The 21,237-nt window shown below is 35.8% G+C and overlaps 1 protein-coding gene and 1 long non-coding RNA gene across 3 annotated transcripts in view; both read right to left on the reverse strand.

Annotated features, from left to right (window-relative positions):
* Positions 1–3,230: 3,230 nt before the first annotated feature.
* On the reverse strand, positions 3,231–6,078 carry LOC149840498 (uncharacterized). Its single transcript, XR_016431562.1, has 2 exons — positions 5,694–6,078; positions 3,231–3,687 (listed from the first exon to the last, which is right to left on the reverse strand). It is a non-coding gene; the product is annotated as an uncharacterized LOC149840498 (long non-coding RNA).
* Positions 6,079–8,789: 2,711 nt separating this feature from the next.
* LOC149840499 (truncated transcription factor CAULIFLOWER D-like) overlaps positions 8,790–21,237 on the reverse strand; it is a 53,088-nt gene continuing 40,640 nt past the window's right edge. The window contains exons 2-4 of one of the 2 annotated variants that reach the window (XM_090003183.1): positions 11,187–11,259; positions 9,724–9,771; positions 8,790–9,203 (exon numbers count right to left, since the gene is read on the reverse strand). In XM_090003183.1, coding sequence (XP_089859309.1) covers positions 9,090–9,203; positions 9,724–9,771; positions 11,187–11,259 — 235 coding nt within the window. In that variant the 3' untranslated portion in view covers positions 8,790–9,089. The remainder of the gene's footprint in view (positions 9,204–9,723; positions 9,772–11,186; positions 11,260–21,237) is intronic. The other variant, XM_090003184.1, reaches the window with a different exon arrangement.

The following is a 21,237-nucleotide window of genomic DNA, read 5'->3' on the forward strand; positions in this document are numbered from 1 at the left end:
CCCCAATTGTTTTGGGATGAAGGCGTAGTAGTTGTTGTTGTTGTATAAAAAAAATAGAGTGTCATGTCCTAGTAAATCGACCATGCTAAACACATATGAACTGTTATATTTAAGTAAAATATGGAAAGACCCTTAGAAAGCCCGATTAGCTAGAAAATTGGTTAGCAACTCTCTCTCTCTCTCTCTCTCTCTCTCTCTCTCTCTCTCTCTCTCTCTCTATATATATATATATATATATATATATATATATATATATATATATATATATATATATACACACACACAAAAAGTCATAGGCGCATGATCACTTATGAACATAACCAAAACGAACTTGTGCAGAGCATCCATCGCGCGCATGATGGATGCTCTGTTCGGCAAAACTGCACACAAAGCGTACATCACGCGCACGATGAACACTCCACGCGAGTTCGTTTTGGTCATGCACCTATGACTTTTCGTGTGTGTGTGTGTGTATATATATATATATATATATATATATATATATATATATATATATATATATATATATATATATATATATATATACATATATATATATATATATATATATATTAGTGCTTGCATAGATCTAAGCTTGAAAAGCAAAATCTAACATCTAACCATTGGATTGTGTTTAGCATATTATATTTAGTATTTTCATTAATTAAAGTTGACTCCCATATGATGTTTTTACACTATTGGCAAGTGGGTCCTGTGCCAAGCTGAAGGCTTAGGTTTGAATCCCTCTGCCACACGGGGCTTAAGAGATATCTGGTAGGTGTCGTAATAACCCCAGCTTGCCTTTCAAAAAAAAAATTAACTCCAATATGATGTTTTATACTACTTTTAAACCATCCTTATTTACATGAATTGTAAAACATTGATTTTCACCGTCTCAAAAATAAAATCTTATGGTGGATTAAACATGATAAAGCATTCTACTATACTAAATAAATTAGGATAAATACATCTATACAGTTAGATAAATTAAGATAAATACATCTACAGGGTTAGATTTACCATATGATGGCTAAAACTATTTAAACAAGAGTATATACCACGGTTTGGTAACATGGTACAAAACCACCGTATATATATATATATATATATATATATATATATATATATATATATATATATATATATATAGAGAGAGAGAGAGAGAGAGAGAGAGAGTTTTAATAAGGATTCTTTAAGCATTTGTTATCCTCATGTCCTATTCATTGAATACCTATAAAAGAAAAAAAAGAAAACCGCCTCCTCAGAACAGCATAAACTATTTCTGATTTATGGTTTTCTTTGATAATATTCTTAAATCTTTGATGTGCCCATTTGTGCCATGTGCTGGACACTACTCACTACTTTCAAATTTGTACCGTTAAAGATAGAAATATGTTCATCACCACCGCAAAGGGGTTTGGCATAGTGGGATTGGGCCTAGGCCTCTAGGCAGGCAGTCTACGTTCAAATCTCATAGGTGTCACCACCCCTTGCACAACCTGAAGCGTGGCAAGTCCCTAAGGGCAATGGGTAAGTCCACAAAGTTTCATACTGCTAGGACAGCGATCCCAAGTCCGACATACCCAGTGCAGCTAGGTCTCTGATCCTGAGGGCGGATTCTCCATGTAAATATAAAAAAAAAAAGATACGTTCGCCCCCGAGATTGGGCCAAGTCCCACTAATCATTGAAACCAAAATTATGTTTAGATAATTGTAAAAGTTTTCCCAATTCTAAATTGGAGAAGAAAACTATTGGAGTAATTGAAAAGATCCTTAAAAAAACACTTATGACACTCTCAAGGTCAGTGCATGAAAACATAAGAACAAGGTTGGATATTAGAATCAAACCAGAAAGCAAACGTCTTCCAGCATATGAAGTGAAGCAAATACCAATTTTAAAAAGATGATAGAAAAAGAAAATATATGAAAAAGATTCATGTCAACACACTGGTTGCTAGAATGTATCACACGGTAGGTTTACGCTAGGTTAAGTAAGGCTCACTAAAATGAAGTCGAGCGAATCATGCTTTATTTTATTTTTTTTGGAAGAGACATCGTATGAGAGAGAACTGTTCCCACTGGCTCAGCTTGCCATGCCTGTGGTCTATCATCCCAAAGGTGTAAAACTCTGAAGCTAGGATCCTCACCCCCATGACCTATGCTGGACATTAGCATGTGCAAGAGAGTGACACCTGCAGGAATCGAACCTCGACCGCCCATGTAATGGCCTAGGCCCCACACGACTATGCCAAACCCTTGGAGCAAGTCATAAGTACTATTAACAAATAGAAATGCAAACAGTTGGAATCCAGAACACCCTAAGGATGAAGAGCAGGCATCGGGTCAGACCAGGTTAGCCGGACTAGGTGTGCACACCAGCCAGACTGGAGCTGAGTTCAGGCTCAAAAAGCTCTGCTAGAACCAAGCTGAGCTTGAAAGGCTGTGTACAAACTCGGCTCGAGCCTGGCACAGCTCCACTCGAGCGGCATTAACTTGCATTAAAAAAAAAAAGAGTAATTGTGTAGAGGGCAACTTGAAACCGAGACCACAAACATATATGGCAAACACTCTACCCACTTGGTTGAAACCTGTTTTTATGATTATCAACAAAAACACTACATATCCTACAAGTAGTCCCCATATGACTATTAGCTGAGCTTAATCAGGCTAATTGAGCTTAACCAAGCTCGAATGCCTGATCAAGCTCAGATCATTTACTTATTGTGACAAATCCAAGCCGGGTTTAAACAAGTCGGGCCGGAGCAAGCTTGGCTGGTTGTGCATCCCTAAGCCTGACCCAAGGCCCGGCTATTGGAGACTGAGGGGCCCGACCCAGACTTAGGCTCGCTGAAGCCTTAAACTACTTTTATTGGGTTCAGGCCAGACCTGGGTCTTATCAGGCTGAAGCATAGTTGCGTTGGGTCGGGCTTCATTGAAAGTTTCATTTTGGCCCTACCTGGGCTCGACCTATTGACCGATCAGGCTGGGTCTTAGGATACAGTGCTTCATATGATTATGCACATTCGCCAATCAGTTGCATATAGGAATCGAACCTTTACAAGTTAAGTATTACCTCTGTGAGATGAACCTAGAAAAAGCTGGAAACGTGTATCATAGATCAGTGTCTACAGTAGCAAAGTAATTAAAGTTTGCACAATAAATGTCTAAAGCGCATAAGCATAAGGTAACGCTAACAGTTACTAATTCAATAAGAACAAAAAGAAACAATCAGAAAGAACAGTGACATATATAAGCTGACAAGGTGATCCGTACATGAGAGATGACCTCTTCAACCTTCGGACAGTCGGTTGCTGAAGGATCCGTGAGAAAAACAAAAACTCTCTCTCTCTCTCTCTCTCTCTCTCATCCGTCCTCTCTTTCTCTCTCCCCCATGCTTCCAGATGTCTGCTGTATTTCACAACCGGCCATCAAAAAACATGGTCTTCCTCTTTTTTCCCTGTATTTCTCTCTCCTCCCTTACACAAATGGCAGTATCTGCAGCCGACGTGAATTCGAGAACTGCTCAAAAAGCTCAAGCCGCTCTTCTCTTCATCACTATCCTTCCATAGTCATCTGTCCCTACCATTACTGCACATATGGCAATAAAATCTGTCCTTCCATGTGCATCCTCTCACTCTCGTGCAACGTAACTCTCCTCCATCCTCTTTCTTCTCTCCCGTCGTGTCTCTAGCATTTCGTAGCAGCAAAACTTCATATATATATATATATATATATATATATATATATATATATATATATATATATATATATATTAAAGAAACAGCATCATCAGAAAATGGTTTGATGACAACGCCTTGGATTCAGGTGTGTGTGGCTCTTTCTGGAGGCTCTATAGATCTTCTTCGTCTGTTCTTAGGGTGTCTTTTGTGTTCGTTTTGCAGGAAAAGCCCCAATGTTGTCCTACGCGAGTGTAGGTAAGGAATCATGACAAGTGTACATCGTTTGCTACAGAGGAGTTTTTTTTATTATTATTCTGTCTGCTTTTTTTGTTCTTTAAAATAATTATAGTTTTAGTCTACTGTAGGCCTGTTTCGTTGCAAATCCAGAAAATCGATTTTCTGGTTTCATATTTATACAGTCTACTGAGGACCTGTTTAGTTGCAAAGGGAATATATTTGCTACAATCGATTGTAGATACAACAGAGTTTTAATCTCACGATGTGAGTTTTTTTTATACAATCTAACCTCATAGAGCATGTATTGGGATTGTTTTTTTTTATGAAAAAATATGTTTTTATGAGTAAGAAAAAATCAATGCCTTCATAATCGTTGATTTTTGGATTGTCTAAAAAACCAGTATACAGGTTAGATTTAGTAGATCCAAAAGACAGTTCCCACTAAACAAAAACATGTAGATCACATCTATGACAGTTAAATGTGAGAAAAAAAAGCTCAAGGGGTTCCACCCCATTTGCTAGATCGATTGCACCTACAATCCACTGTAGCAAATATTAAACCTTTTTTAAACTTTCATTTTAGTTCTGAAAATTTATAGTGTTTGGATGTACTTCACAATCTGAAAGAATTATCCAGCTTCCAGTTTTTGCGTGTTTGGTTGGTTTTTCAACTTCATGACATTTGCTTGTGACTGCCAATAAATTGTATGCCATGACATGCCACTCAAAGGGCATCTGCTGGCCGTAACATAGAAGAAACCTAGAACCATACCTCACAATATTGTAGGGCTCGAGCCATGTTGAATCTTTTTGTTAGAGAGGGTATAATCAGGTAGTTAAGAATTTAAGCACAAAGAAAAGAAATCAACAACAATAAAACCAATAGTAAAAATGAATATAAAAACAAATTACATGATAGCTTGAGAGATGCAATTGGCACCTCTTTCAGGCTTTTCATCAAACGGGTAATAGACAGAGCTGCACAGCGTTTTAAGATAAAAAAATTCTGGAAATTTTTCCAGTTTCCATAAATCCAGGTAGCAATTGGATTTTCCCTTTTCAGGGTTTTTAAACAAACCTGATTTTTCTTTATTCTGTTATGCTAGCCAAACACTAAATAAAATTTCCATGTTTTGATTTTTCTAATATCCATTTTATCCGCATAACTTGGTCTAACCAAACAGGCCCTAACACTGATTCGCTTAGTAACACTTTGGAATTTTTTTTTTTTTGATAAGCTTTTTTAGTTGATATGATTTTTTCAGTTTTGAATTTTTGTTGACACAAATATGATTGTAAATGTTTATATTTTTTGAAGATTTTTAAATGGAATGGATAAAATGGTAGATCCGTTTCTAAATGAAGTCTCTTTGAACTCGTTTTTTCTCTCCGTTGCATGCATTTAGCTATAGCTTTCTTCGTTTCAGAAAAGCTTTGATCTTTTTGTTTCCTTTGGCAGCAATCTAGGTAGTTTTTGTGTTATGCTTTATTGTAGAAACAATTCTGAAAATTTTCCTAAATTGCCACCATCTCAGTGGAGGCAAAGAATGTCACCTTAGGTGGGTAGAAATAATTTTGATCAAAAAAAGAATTCAATAGAAACCCTTTCAGCAACAAATAGAAAAAAAGAGAACAAAGAACTCGAGTTCAACAGAACTCTTACCTTAACAAAAGAAGAAAAGGGGACAAGAGAAATTGAAGTTCAAAGGAGGCAAATGGAGGATTACCCGTGCGCTTGTCTATCTAAGGAGAAATCAAGGAGGTGGGAACCCTGACCTGACGCCCAATCGATCAATCTTGAAGTAGAAAGGGTTCGGACCCACGATGCCGTCCGGGTTAGGGACGCTGGAGACGGGGGTGGGGACCTGGTCGTAGAATCCACCGTGCTCAGGGACGTAGAAGCAGCAAGGTCTCGTTCCACTGCCACAGGGGGTTGGCCCTCCGCCCTCAGCGTATCGTAGACCTCTTTCACGAACTTCTGGCCCCTGGCGACGTCGTGTGACGGGTGGTCGTCGTTGGCCGCAGGACACCGGAATACGGTGACTGCATGAGGCTTGGGGGTCACACCATCGAGCGAAGAGCGTCGGCCAACTCGCAAGGGCAGACTGCGACGGCCGTATGAATCCTGGAGCCGCGGAGCCGGGGAAGGGACTCGTAAACCTGAAACCCACCGCTCTTCTGCTAAACGGCCTTAGGGCCTTATATATATATATATATATATATATATATATATATATATATATATATATATATATATATATATATATATATATATATGATGTCTGAACCGTTGATCTGTTTATGATCAACGATTCAGATTTAACAAATATATATTAATTAGTAATTATAATATATATGTAAAACTTTAATGTAATACTCAACCAAGCCTAATTGAGCTCATCGAGCTCATTAGGCTGACGAAGCTCGGCTCTTACTCGACCAAGCCTCAAAACCATGTTCGAGCTCGGCTCCTTCATCTGTTCCGACAAGCTTTGGGTTGGGCTTAACCTAGATGAACCAGGACCAGCTCGGTTCATTGTGCATCCTTCATGCTATATATGCTAGGAATCAAGTTTTACTTACTCAACGCAGGTAGCCTATACCCACATTCTAGTTTGTCACCCTTCCCCAACCGCCCACTTTGTATGATCACACTCTTTCCTAATGGGAGAATCTCTCTCTCTCTCTCTCTCTCTCTCTCTCTCTCTCTCTCTCTCTCTCTCTCTCTCTCTCTATCTATATATATATATATATATATATATATGGAATTTATATATTTTTCTCATCAAAACCAATTAATTTGGCTTGTTACATGCAAACCTTACGTTTACAACCTTCTTAACCCAATCCAGCATTACCATGGTTGGAGTTCTATACGATGAATCGAAAAGTGACTGCTGAAGAATTTTCAAAAAGAGAATCTCAATCTTGTTTTTTTGACAATAGGAATTTTCGGCGTCAGACTACAATTATATAATTTTTTTGTTTAGTTTTTTTCTGGAACAACTCTCTTAAATATATTTATCCTAGGTCTTCCAAAAATCTCCTTAAACAATTTCACCAATATGATTCTCTTGCAGGGTGTTCAGTCTTTTCCCTTTTTGTCATCTAACATATGTTTCTTATTGGCTTGGCTAAAAAAAAGTGCAACCATATGTTTTTTTTTTCATTTTATATGCTTATTTCTCTATTTTAATGGTCATGTAGGCACAATTTCTCATAATTTTGATAATCTTATGATAATATTGATCTTGGTAGCACTTTGAGGAAAGTAATTTTCCCCTTTGCGAGGCCAAATACAAATGGAGTTTGGTTTCACTCATCCCCAATGTCATCCTTCGTACCCCTCTTAAATCTTATGATGCAATTTGTTTTGATCAAATCTGACCCTATTAGATGGATTCAACATGGTCAATTTAGTAAAAAAAAACTGACCATTGGATCATTGAAAAATATGATTTTTTAAATAACAAAAGTGTGTGTTTTGTCAACTCTTGATTTTTGAAACACAAACAAATCCTCCACATGTTGGATTTCGCAGACTCAGATGTTGATATTTACTAAATGAATGATGTAGATCACATCTGTGGAGCCATTTGAACAAAACAACGTGAAATTCTAATGAGGGGCACGAAGATAGGGATGACATGGTGCATGAATGAAACCGATTTGATACAAAGGCCCTTTCAAAAGAAGTAATAACTAAGCATATCATACTATCTAGTATCTAGAATATATGTAATTACTGAGAGAATGGTTTTGCCATTTTTTCGTTAGGTTCTGTTAGAACCCTCTAAAAATTGTACTTTCAAGTTTTTTTTTTCTTTATTTCAACTGTTAGATGTGTTTATCGTTGCTTATTTGCTATGAAACAAGTTTTCTTTCAAATTGATTTGATGTCTAAATATTTTATCATCAAATTTTAGTATAATATCAGCCATTGATTTTTTTACTACCTTAAAATACACCAGAGCATAAAAATCTCAATCAAATACATGCTCCTTAATGAGCAAACAATGATAAACACATCCAACGGTATAGATCATGCAAAAAAAATACTTGAAAGTATGGTTTTTGAAAGGCCCTAACAAAAAAAAAAGGTAGGAGTCAGAGCCAGATTGGATCAGGTTAGCCCATCAAAGATTGTTTGGCACCCTACAATGACAAAATTTAGTATTCACAGCAGTAAGTAATTATAATGGATTAACGAATTAGGGTTCTCAACCTACAAACCCACTCAACTTACCAATCTGCTCTAGAAGACGACACACAGTAGCACAAAAGAAACAAATGTAGCACCCTACACCCCAATTGGAAAAAGGAAATTTCTGTAGAGAATATGGAAACACATCCCATGTCCACAGAAAAGAGAAAATTTTCCATATATTTTTGTAGGGCTGCACATATGAACATTATGAATTTGTCAAAAAAATTCAACAATTATGCCCTTATACCATCCATATGACAAGAATAATAGAATCTTGCGTGAAAAATACTACCACCTCCAAACATTACCTATAAGTTTTGCATTTTCTTTCCTATTAATGGCGATAAGAAATATCAACTGACAACAGATAATCATGTCCCAAAAAGGAGTTAACACTGTTAGAGCGGGCCTTGGCTGTCATACAGGCAGCCGGGGTTTGATTCCCGCATAGGCCCTGGAGGCGAGGGTCCCAACCATGGAGTTCTACCCCATAGAGGGTAGATCTAAGATCTACCAGTTATCGGGCACCGGATTATACGTGAAACAAATAAAAAAAAACGTGGGGATGATCATTCACAAAGAGTGGGGACATGGAGGATGGATCCAAAGGACTGCCTATGACTGGGATAGTCAACTCAGACCTTGGCTTGATCTGTTATATTTAATAACTAGCGATTTATCACAGAAATTATGTACAAGCAGGATATACATACAGTCATGTAATTCTTAGAGATTATATAAAACGGCCCAACTGAAACATACTAGTTAATCGCTGAGCCAGAGATGCTTGACAACAGAGCACATAAGACTGCCATGCATGGTTACAAGATAAATCCCAGACCAACATAAGAACAAAAAATGCATCGACTACTGACAGGCTCTGCAAAAAAAACAGGTGGTTCTTTTTTTTATGATGAAGTGACTCCCAATATTCCTTAATGCATTATCATACACCTGGCTAGTGGCTAGTGTCGGCAGATATCATCAAAGAGTTGGAGCGTGACTAAATTTGCTGGAAGTTCCTTGTCTACAGGCTCAGGCTCAGCCAAATCTTCAGCTTGTTGCAACTGCATCTGTTTCTGTAAACGCACTTAAAGAGCACATAAGTTGAAGGATTATAATTAATTTGTTGGCATTTTCCAAACTCTTGCTTTTCAATTAGACATTCTTGATAGCCATTCAAACCACGATCCCCAGAATTTCAAGTTCAAACTTCAGCAGTGACAGCAAGCAAAAGAACCATAAGATTTTAAACAAAGAAAAATTTCGTAAGCTAACAGACTAATAAATATTTTTCCTACTATTTTGTTGCTATAGACAGCAAAATAGCTTGAAAGCACTTGAATAAACTTTATCAAGAATAAGAGCATAATAAAACAATCATTAACCACCACAGCTCAATCTAAGTGTGGATTTCTTGGTTAAACTTGCTACATGGTAGGTGTTACCAAGGACCCAAGCAGGCCAGACTGGGAAAGAGGCCTACACCACCTTCAACCAAGCTTGAACCAGATTTTTATAACATGATCTGGAGATTTGAAAAAAAAAAAAAAAGAATTCCATATATCTTGGGCAAATTCAAAGAGGGTTTTCTCATACATTCATTACAGAATACTTGTAGATCCCAAGACGCCCAATTCGGGGTAGCTGCCAAGAAGTAGAAGCCAGAAAATACAATGTGTCGGTTCTGAAATTGTCCACCCACTCTCACCTCGAAGATATGCTTCAACAGAAATCACACATGGTACATTGATACAAATAAAGTACCCAAAACTAAAATAGATACAAGCTGCCCCACCAAAGCTTTCACATGGGTGACAAATTTTTAGCGTGGGCTGTATGTGATGTTTTATACATTGTGTGCAGTAGTAGCTCCCATGCAAGAAGCGAACTGAAGGGCTCAACCAACAAGATAGATAAGCATCATAGAGTTTCTAGACCCATTCCTATGCAGATTAGTTTTTTACTTACTATGCACATAGTAGTTTCAATGCAAGAGAGGACTTGAAAAGGGTGTCACCATAAAAATAAATAAGCATATATTATATATAAAGTTTAAACATGAAGGCCACTAAAATAATCCAAAAAATCTTGACAACCATTGGTGGAGACTGGAGAAGCAACATTATCTAGCAGAACTATCAGTAACAGCCTTTGTAAACAGATTATATAACTTCCTCTTTCACGACAATCTGCTTTTTGGAAGCGGAACTTTACATGAGTTGTTATACCATTGATTTTCACTTTGCAATGATTAAATTCTTGCTAAATTTAAGTTGCTATATCACAAATATTGACTTTCTGATCGTTATTCATGAAACTTTGCATAAGCTGTCCTACTATGGATGCACCTTGTAATGATCAGATTCTGCCCAAAATTGTGCCACTTTCGGGATTCTAATGATGACAATGACATGTACGACAATTCTGAGCCAAATTAGCACCAAAGTGGAACTATGGTAGTTTGAGTACAGGGACTGGAATAAAGCATGATTTTCTAGAATCCAGGTAGTTTTGCTCAAGAATGGTTGATTGGTATCAAGTGCAATAGAAAAGTCACCAAGGACTTGAGGCTTTACAGTAGCAAAAACACAGATCCAGGCAATTGATGACCATTTGAGAGAGAGACTAAGCTACAAAGTATATATATTACCTTATCCGAGGCCAGAAAAATCAACTTATAACTGATCACAAGTGAAACGGAGTTCTTCAAGAAGTTCAAGATGCTAATTGAATTTTCAAAAGCAGGAAAAGATTACCTGTAGGAGCCCCAACTAATGTTACATCTAAAAACAAATGCATAGTTCTTCGTTATGTAAACAACATATTTGCAAGCAACATGTTTAGGGAGCCATGAATGATAATTGTGCACGCTGCAAGCACACAATAATTATGTTTGCATATTGCAACTATCACAGATCAAATAAGGATAAAACTCCTAATGCTGCATCATCCACCCTAACCATACAATCTACGGTGAATGACATGTTAGTGGTACACGTTCAGATGTAAAAATACATTAGTTTTTTACAATGATGACATTAAAAGAACTCAGTTATTACCTTTTCTTCAGCCTTGATGACATCCTTTTCACAGTTTACATGTGCTTGATAGTGACCAAATGTCTCCGTCACACTGAAATGGAGGAGTGACATCTTTAGTTTTCATTGTTTAATGTCTGGTAATTCCAAGTGATTGTGCAACCAAAATATCTCTACTATTCCAAATATAAATACAGAGTAAAATACAGAAAACTACAATTAAACTCCCAATGTTTTGGAATTAATGGTACAAAAGACAATGTGAGAAATAATAGTTCATGACTGTGAATTTAGCATATACCACATGCATTGAAGTTTGATCTCAAATTGTATGGAAATGGGATAAATAATGCATTCAAGCTACTATGAAAAGGCACACAATCCATGCATGACCTAAGAAATAAATGTGTGTGTGCGTTGAGATTACTCAGTTGTTAGATGTTGTACCTGGAATGATCATAGAAGAGGAGAAGTGAATATAAGATTCAAGTTAGATAGACACTTCATAAATCATTAGTAGCTTGAAGAGATGAGTCATGATAAAGATCTACAGGTTAAACCTCCCTCCATCGCTGAAAATAATGCGTATTCTCTTGGAGAAGAATACTCCTTTCAACTGTATTTGACCATTTTTTATCTTAAAGCATGAAAAAATGGAGACCGTAAAGTTATTATACAAGAAAGTAGGTATCTCCAGTGTATAGGAAATTCAATGGAATTTTGTAGTCATAAATAGACTTGCAAGCTGGAACCATAGTCAATTTGAAGAGTTAAATACTCCATTCATAGGAAGTGTGCTTCCCACTCGCTTCCCTTTTGTTTCTCACTCGATTCCGATCACTTTCCACTTGTTTCCCCTTCGCTTCCTTCTCATTTTTTGTGTTTCTCTTGTTAATATTTATATTTTTTGTTTCTCCTTCGCTTCCAATTAGCTTCTCCCTCATTTCCTTCATGTTTTTTTTAGCTTCTCACACACTTTCGCACTTTCTTCCAAAATGAATCCCATTTCACGCTTCATATGACTTTTTAAAACTCGCTTCCCCGCTTCCGCTTCCGCTTCCGCTTCCGCTTCATGCATCGCTTCCTGTATTCATTTTTTTTTTTTCAAAAAACAAAATATTTGCAACCAAAAACTTTTGTTTTTGCAAAATTAAAACAAATTTTAAAATGTTTTCCTACATAAGCAGAAAATACAAATTCAAACATTGAACCAGTTTTTAATTGGTTATGAAAAGCTCAAAAGAATGAGAAAATTTCTTAACAAATTTACATAATAAACACCCCCTTTGATGTTATAGGGGCCAGTCACCATATATCTGTGTACATCAACTTAAAAAGTTTAAAAGTGATAAAAGTTTCTATTTTAAAAAAGTAGCCAAAATATTGTTAATATTACAAAATTTGTTTAAATTAAAAAAATGACTAGAACTTGGAGACACCAAAAGTGTCCTAATCTCGTATGTCATAAGAATGGATCAGTCTATTTGGCAAATATTACAAAACAAAAATTTTAAGCCTTCACAAAATGTTCATAGAAATGGCCTTGCACTCTCAACTTATCTGCTTAAAGATTCTACAGCAAACAAGAAAACATTTGTATGATTAGAAATTTGAGAAACTAAAAGAACACATTTAATTTAAAAGTACATATTAACTATTTAATTTAAAGAATACATCTTAACTTGTACGTGAACTTTTGAAATTTCCAACGCCCTTGAATAAAGTAGCATTTTATCAATAGTTGAAACATGTGTTAAATATCAGTTGATGCAACAATCAGATAATAGGCATCAATCAGGAATCATATGAAAATAAGCTTCAGAATTTAAGAGTTAAGTTGACATACCAAAGCTACAGATAATTGAGATAGTCATCAACTGAGATCTCCAACAACCTTGTTGGATATGTAGCTAGAGTTATTTCAGCTTTGGGAATTCAAGCCTAAGGTGCCCAACTTTTCCATAGTAGTGATAAATAAGATTTCTCGCTTTCAGTGTTGGGAATTCAAGTCTAAGGTGCCCAGCTTCTCCATAATGGTGATAAACAAGATTTATCGCTTCTCCATTATTCTGTTTTAGACAATGAGGCTTATATGTCTTAATGGAAGCTCCTAATCTCGAGACGGCTAAGGTTGCATCTTCATTCTTCTTATTGTCAGCCATACTTATTTCAGTCTCTTCAATACTCTAAAGCTCTTTTCTACACTTTTTTCCATTGATAAAAGATTGATTCATCCATTCTCAAGTTTGGTAATCTTTAATTTGACTAAAAAATGGATTCATCAACATATTTTATAAAACCTGTAATTTTTAAGGATTATTAATAAATAAAGAACTCATTTTTATCCTCAAATTAGAAATGTGTTTCTAGCTTTTGAATTTCATTTATTAATATATTACATGTTCATTTGTTTATTTGTTCATTTCTGAACAATTAGGGCATAATTTGCATTTATAGAACTATTTCGGGTTATAAATTACTATTTATATATAAATTATATTTTGTTTTATGGCCTTAGCAATGAAGACTCATATCGTCATCTTGACGAATTTCTTGAGATTTGCTCGACAGTGTGAATCAATAACTTTGGAGATGATGCTAATGAGGTTAACTTTGTTTTCGTTCTCTCTCAAGGATAAAGCCAAGCACTGGCTAAAAGCTCTTGAGACAGTTCGTATTACTACTTGGGAAGGAATGCAGCGCGAATTCCTCAAAAAGTACTTCCCAATTGGTAAAACGAATCAATTTCGTAAAGCTATAACCAGTTTTTCTCAAATTGAGGGAGAACAGTTTCACGAGTCTTGAGAGACATTGAAAGATCTTCTCCGCAAGTGTCCCTATCACCAGGTGCCTCGTTGGCAGTTGGTGCAGTATTTCTATGACGGGCTTACTGAGAAGCATCGTCAAATGGTTGATTCGTCTTGTGGGGGCACTTTTATGCTCAAGAGTGAGGATGAGTCATGGTCTCTATTTGAGACCTTGAGTGAAAACACGATGCATCATGCTTTATCTTCACGGCTCGATAGGACTACACCTATGTCTAGTGGTCCTAGGAAAGTAGGGATTTCCGAAGTAGGGTCCGAGTTAGATTTGCGTACCAAGGTTGACCAGTTGACTAGGAAGTTAAATCAACTCTTAGCCAATTCTTCGCGAAGTCCAGTAGGAAGAGTGTGCGAGCTATGTACTAGCCCTGCACACTGTGTTTTAGAGTGTCCAGCAGCACCACTATATCCTGAATTCGTTCAGGAGCAGGTGAATGTTGTCCAAGGTTTCGCTAGGACCGAGCATGATTCATTTGCACCCACTTATAACTCAGGTTGGCGAAACCACCTCATCAGTCCACCCCTATGTCACATGGGTGCGGGTGCGGGCGCGGGTGCGGGGATTCGGCACTTCCAAAAAACCCAGGTGCGGGGGTGCGGCAGGGGCAAAAATGTAAATATATATATATATAAGGGGGTCAGCTGCTGTCAGCAGCTCTGTCAGCTGCTGCAGCTGACAGACAACTACTACAGCTGTCAGCAGCTGACAGCAGACTGCTGCAGCTGTTAGCAGCTGTCAGCATTACTTTTTTTTTTTAAAAATTCGCAGCCCATTTGGGCAATTTTTTTTTTTTAAAATAAATCCAAAACAAGAATGGACCAAAATGATCCTGGGTGCGGTCAACGCACCCAGGATAGGGTTGACCGCACCCGGTGTCGCACCCGCATCGAGTCGCGTCGACGCGGGTGCGGCACCCTGCTAGCCGAATCCCTGTGACATAGGTCCACCCCCTAACCCTTCCCAGAGCCAACCCAGGCAAGGCGGTTATGCACCTAGATTTCAGCAATCGAGTTATCCCCCAGCCCAACCTGCTTATACTCAACCCCATTCTCATGAGCCTTCACCTAGTCAATCCTTCCAAGATAGGATATTACAAGTTTTGAGCTCTCATACGCAGTCAATAGCCAAGCTAGAGACTCAAATGGGACAGTTGGTTGAGACCTTCAGTACGCAAAGCAAGGGGAACCCATCTAGTAGGCCTGTTGTCTCAAAGGGAGAGGATTTTGTGTCATTTAACCTGCATCCCAACGATTCACATCATGAGCAGGTTAAATCTGTTACATCCCTTCAAAGCGGGAAGGCGTATCATCCCATTCAAGAATCGAATCATGAGCCTCATATCATTTCTACTGACGAGTCGATTTCCATTATACCTCAACAGAAGGGGCAAGGCCCTCAGTTGTTACATTCTTCACATCTTCATAAAGTCCCATTTTCTCAACCTTTAGGATCACCGATTGCTTTCAGTAAGCAAGAGGTATAGATGCAGAAGATGCTTGACCAAGTCAAGCCAGATCATATTCACCACTTGTCTGAAGTTGCATTCATTGATAGTCGGTCGGTCCTAGACTCTCATTTCTTGACTAGTCTCTCAGATGAAACTAATTTTTGTTCTTCATGTCGAGAGAGTCATGATACCACATTTAGAGGTAGATGGGATGGAAACACAGTGCGCAGTGTCACAGATGACACTCTTTTCTTCATAGAGCCTGATTGAGTGATACTTCATGTCCATTGATCTCATGGACGATGAAGGTTTTTTCCAGGGATCCGTCTGACTGGGGATGTCAAACTTAGCGCTTTATGGGAGGCAACCCATATCTTGTATATTATTAGATTTTCTTTAGAATTTATAGATTTTATTTTGTTCTTCCTTTTTCGTTTTATTCATAGTTTTCATGTCATGTCATGTATAAATTGCATTCATAGAACGTATATTTTTAAATTCATGTCAAGTTGCTTCTACTCTTTTCCCTCATTTATTTCCTCTCATGTGCATTCATGTAGTTTCATATAAGCATGAGAGAGTGCCACTGGGACAATGTCATTCAAGCATGGGGGAGGGTGTAGTTTGCACACCTTGATATTTTTGTTGACGTTCTTGCACATGTTTACACATCTCTCATGAAAAGTAGGTTTTTAAAGAAAGAGTTTGAACTTATATGAATGTTATTTCAAATCTGATGTTTTTAGAGGATTTTTAAGCCCCACGAAATTTTTTTTCTGACATGGATCTAAAAATTATGGTGGTTTATGCGAATTTCGAAGAAATGATGATAAATACATGTTAAAGTTTATTTTGAATCATAAATATGAATATGCGCAGTCTTGTTTTTGAAAAACTAAGCAAATGAACAAAAGCGCAAAAATGAGTTCAAAAGTGAAAAAAGAAGCATGTGTTAGGTTGTTTGGATAATTTCACAATCCTTAGTAGATGGGACTTAGATGCAAGTTAAAACTTTTGAATTCCATTTCGAAAGGGAGAGTGGAAAACTTTGTGATCCTAAGTAGCTGAGAACAGACACAAGTTGAAGTGTTTGACTCTCACGTTGCAAAGGTGAATGAAGGAAGTCACTTTTATGTCTTAGTTGATATCTTTTGGTATGCATTGAAAAAAAAAAGTATAGAAAATATTAACATTGCATAGGGCATAAAAGCAGACCACACGCAAGCTATAAGGGAAAAATGAATGCGCAAAAAGAAAAAGAAAAAAAGCGTGAAAAATGAAAAATCAAGAAAAGAGCTTAAAAAGAAAAAAAAAAGTTCAGTGCTTAGAAGCGTGATTGAGAAAACCTGTGCAGAAAATATATGAGTGAGGATAAGTAAATAATAATATGTTTTTATTGAATTTTCTAAGAATAAAACATAAATAATTGTGATATTTAGAAAAGTGAAAGAAATTCTTTTTTTGTGGTGGTATATAAAAAACTCTAATTATATTGTGATTTTGAAATAACAGGAAATATTTGTGAAAATAAAGTCTTTAATTACCTACTACTTATGAGGATATGTAATATTTTGCATACATGACAGAGATGTTTGTGGGTAGCATCACTGCAAACCCTCACGAGACCTTACTCGTCCACTTGGGTAACCCAGGGGTTGAAAGGGCTTTGTTGCATGAGCTAAATGCAACTGTGATTCCTACGAAAGTGAGTTAGGTGATAGTTTGATTTCTTGCATTTTTCTAGTTTGCTCGAGGACTAGCAAAACATAAGCATGGGGGTATTTGATCATGCATATATTTCAGGGTTAATTAACATTAAAATATGCATGATTTCATAAAAAAAAGGTTTTAAAAACCCAATTTTATGTTAGTTTTGAGTAAAAATGCTAAAATGATTTAAAACTAGAAAATGCTTGAAAAATTAACTTTATTTTGCAATTTAGTACATATCTTAATGTTTGTTATTTACGTAGTAGTTTTAGTTTTTAATAAAAATATAAAATATATATAAAATAATAATAAGTAGAATTAGATTAGAGTAAACTAGTTTAGTTTTGAGGTTTTTAGCAAATACAGTTTTTTAAAGCAGTTTTTTTAAAATTTTTGAAAAAAAAACAAAACGGTTCAAACCAGTTTGCTGTTTTTAAAAACCAGAAATGGGAAAAAAAAAACAATTGTCTCCCTCTTGCGCCAGAGCCTTTTCCCTTTCCCCTCTTTTCCCTCTTTTCCCTCTCTTCCCTCTTTCCTAACCCTTCCCCTCCACTTCATTCTTCCCTCCTTCCCCTTCTCCCTATTTCTCTTCTCTTTTCCGGTGGAGGTGTATTCTTCATTCCGGCGAAGGCGTACGGGTGGATGACCGCCCTCTTTCCTAACCCCTCTACTGTTACGGTAAGTCTGCATCATCTTCTTCTTCTTCTTCTTCTTCTTCTTCTTCTTCTTATTTTTCTTCAGATTCATCTTCTTCTTCTTCTTTTCAATTAGTTTTGTCGTTCTGTTGTTGTTTCAGAAAAATGAAAAGAAAAATAAAAAGATCGAACTCTGTATTTTGTAATTTCATGTTTTGATTTTTGTTCATTCTGAAATTCCTGTTTGATTAATTCCTGTAAAATTTTCTTTTCTATGTAATTTCCTGTTTGTTCATTCTTCGAATTCTTGTGTTTCATTTTGCTAAGTTTGTTTTTCATTTTGCTGAATTACTGTTTATGCATTCATCGCATTTGTTTTTTTTATTACATATATTTTTTTTCTGTTTGTTTTTTTTTACATGAATTTCCTGTGTTACATGTTGAATCTCGTGTGTTCACATTCTTTTGCTTTTCTGCATATTCATTCTTGATTCTCTGTTTTTCTTCATTCAGAAATTCCTTATTCTTCATTCATCTCTTGATCTACTGAATTCTTGATTTCATGTTTTGCATTTAGTAAATTCCTGTAAATTTAATTCTTGTTTTTTGTTTAGCTGTATCGTGTGATGTTGTTAATTTCTTGTTTTTCTTTAGTTTAGTTGCATAGTTCCTTAAATTTCTTGATAGTTTTTTATTGTTTTCAGTATTTCTTGTTTTAGTTTTGCATTCATCGGATTTCATGTTTCTCGTTCTGCTAAGTTCCTGCATTAAATTTCCTGTTTTATTTTTTTTTTTCTGTTTTCATCATTCATTTAATAGTTGCTTTGTTTTTAAATTTTCTGTTTTGCTTGCTTTGATTTTTAATTTTGTTTCATATCTTGTTTTTCTGAATTTCCTGTTTGATTAATTCCTGAATTTTCTGTAATATTTTTCTTGTAATTTCCTACTTTTACATATTGCAGTTTTTAAATTCTTGTTTGTTCATCTCAATTTTTCCAGTTTTCCTGCTTTTTTTTATTTCCTGTTTTTCTGTTATTTCATTTTCTAGTTTTTGAAACCAATTCCCTGTTTTCTAGTTTTTTTCCATTTCATGTTTTGTTTTTCCTGAGTTTTTTTTTAGTCATTTTACAGTTTTTTTATTGCATTTTTTGTTTTGTTTGTTATTCTGAATTCTTGTTTCTTCATTTAGCAGGTTTCTTGGTTTTTTTTAGTTGTTGATTTCCTGTATACTCATTCATTGCAATTCCTGTTTCTTTTAATCCTTGATTTGTTGTCTTTCATTTAATTTCATCTCATCATTTAATTTCATCTCAGAGTTTCATGTTTTTTTTAGCAAGTCCTTTCCTGTGTTAATTAAGTGTTAATTGTTAAGTGAATTTACTTAGTTGATCAGTTAAATAACTAGTTAGTTGATTAGTTTAGTCATTGGTAGTGATTAGTTAAGTAAGTCAGTAATCATTTGTTAAGTGATTAGCTAGCATATTTCTTTCAAGTTTTCTAGCAATTAATTAGTATTTTTTTAGTATACATGTTATTTCTTCTATCTCTGGTATTGCTCGTGTTCATTTGATTTGTGTAGGATAGCACAGGAATGGAGCTGAAGCGCATACGTGACATGAAAACGCAAGAGTAGAAGATTTTTGACTTTTCAGTTTAGAATTAGGAATTTAATTCTAGGTTTGTAAATATCGCATTTTACGCCCTCTGCGAAGGGTATTCATTTGTTGTAATAGTTAGTTTTTTTACTTTTCTCGTACATTTTACATTTAATAATGCAGCAATAAAGAATAGTTTAGATTTGTGTGCTTGAATACGAAATATTCTCGTTCCCTGAGTTCGACCCGATCTCATCCACTAGTGAGAACCGGTTTTTATTATTTGATGTCTGGTGTTCACATGTTTTACATATAAAAATCTTTTCAAAATTACAACGATTTCAAAACAGACAACATCAGACAAAGGGTTCATTGTATTGCTTGGGTAGCGGTCTTTGCAGACTTTGAAACCCCTCGGTTTTTTGGGTTTTGATTCATTATTCTTCACATTATTAAGATAAGATACCTTAATCGAACTTGTAGAAAGCAGGTTTATGCATTTATCATGTAAGCATGATGTGTGACATTAAATTCTTAACCAAATTGTAAATATAAATTGCGCACACACCACACGTAGTTGCGGATATCTAGGGGTGCTATGGTTGCCTATATGTTTAACTAATTTGAGTGCAGAGCATACTAAAAATATGGTACTTATGCTAAGTATCAAAACGGCTATAAACCAGTGTGCATTAAATGCAATGCAAAATGCAAATCGAGTAAACACACATAGTAAGTATATGTGAGGCAAATGCATTACACAATAATTTATTTTATTGTATACAACACCTTGATGCTCACACACTACATTTAGTTGTAAATATTTAGGATTCTTATTATTTTAGTTCGAAGATCATGCTTGTCATGATTGTAATTAGCGAAATATGGAATGTGTTTGTTGTAGGTACACCTGTGTGTGGGTTTGAATGCTCATACACTTATGAATGTATAATATCTACGCAATGTGTGTCATCATACTTTTGATTAAGCATACTATCTTATTTTGTATGTTTGTATGAATTTGATACATTGTACACATATAACTAATATGGATATGTGTAAGTCGTGTTTCATGCATATTTCAAATGTTAGAAATTGTTTTAAACTTGTATGTCTTGTTTGCTTAAGAAACGTGTATATTATGTATGGTGGGATGGTCAATGAGATTTTGACCTATCTTACGCAATTATATCTAAGGTGATATATCAATTCATGTGGTGAAAATATATATATGACTTGAATCCTACGTGCATAACTGAAACTACGTAGGAGATATGTATGTTGAGGTTTAGTTGTTTCATATTATGAAATGTTCATGTATGCATGCATAAAACTCGTGTTTGTTTACACATGCTTCGAGGTTTAATTTATGAAATACAATGTTCCTTGTGGTGATGATATAATGTGTAGAATAATATTCTTCTGTATGATATGATTTATATGTCATGTGATGTGAAATTATGAATGCATGCGATAAATGTTTAAGTTCAATAGTGAACCATGCTTCATAGAACCTTATTGGTTAAATGTGTGATTTTATGATTTAAATATCATATAAAGTGATGTATGATGTGATGCATATTGATTGTATACATGTTTGTGGCCGTGTTGGTGGCTATCGAACCTAAGAGTGGTCAATTATATTGATGCATATATCACAATAGTTTTCACTGGATATCACAGTTGTTGAATAACAGTTCCCAAATGATTCTCTATGAGGGTGTATATGACCAGATCAGGAAATCCGGCTAGAACGGTAAGTCTCTGACTCTCTGTGAAGAAGTGCATTGTTCAAGAGCGAGTAGCCCGCGAAGACGGTATATTCCTGTGAGGAAGTACATTGTCCAAGACCGGGCGACCCA

The sequence above is a fragment of the Nuphar pumila genome, chromosome 4, assembly GCF_984573655.1.
Source record: "Nuphar pumila chromosome 4, dmNupPumi1.hap1.1, whole genome shotgun sequence".
NCBI classification, from domain to species: domain Eukaryota; kingdom Viridiplantae; phylum Streptophyta; class Magnoliopsida; order Nymphaeales; family Nymphaeaceae; genus Nuphar; species Nuphar pumila.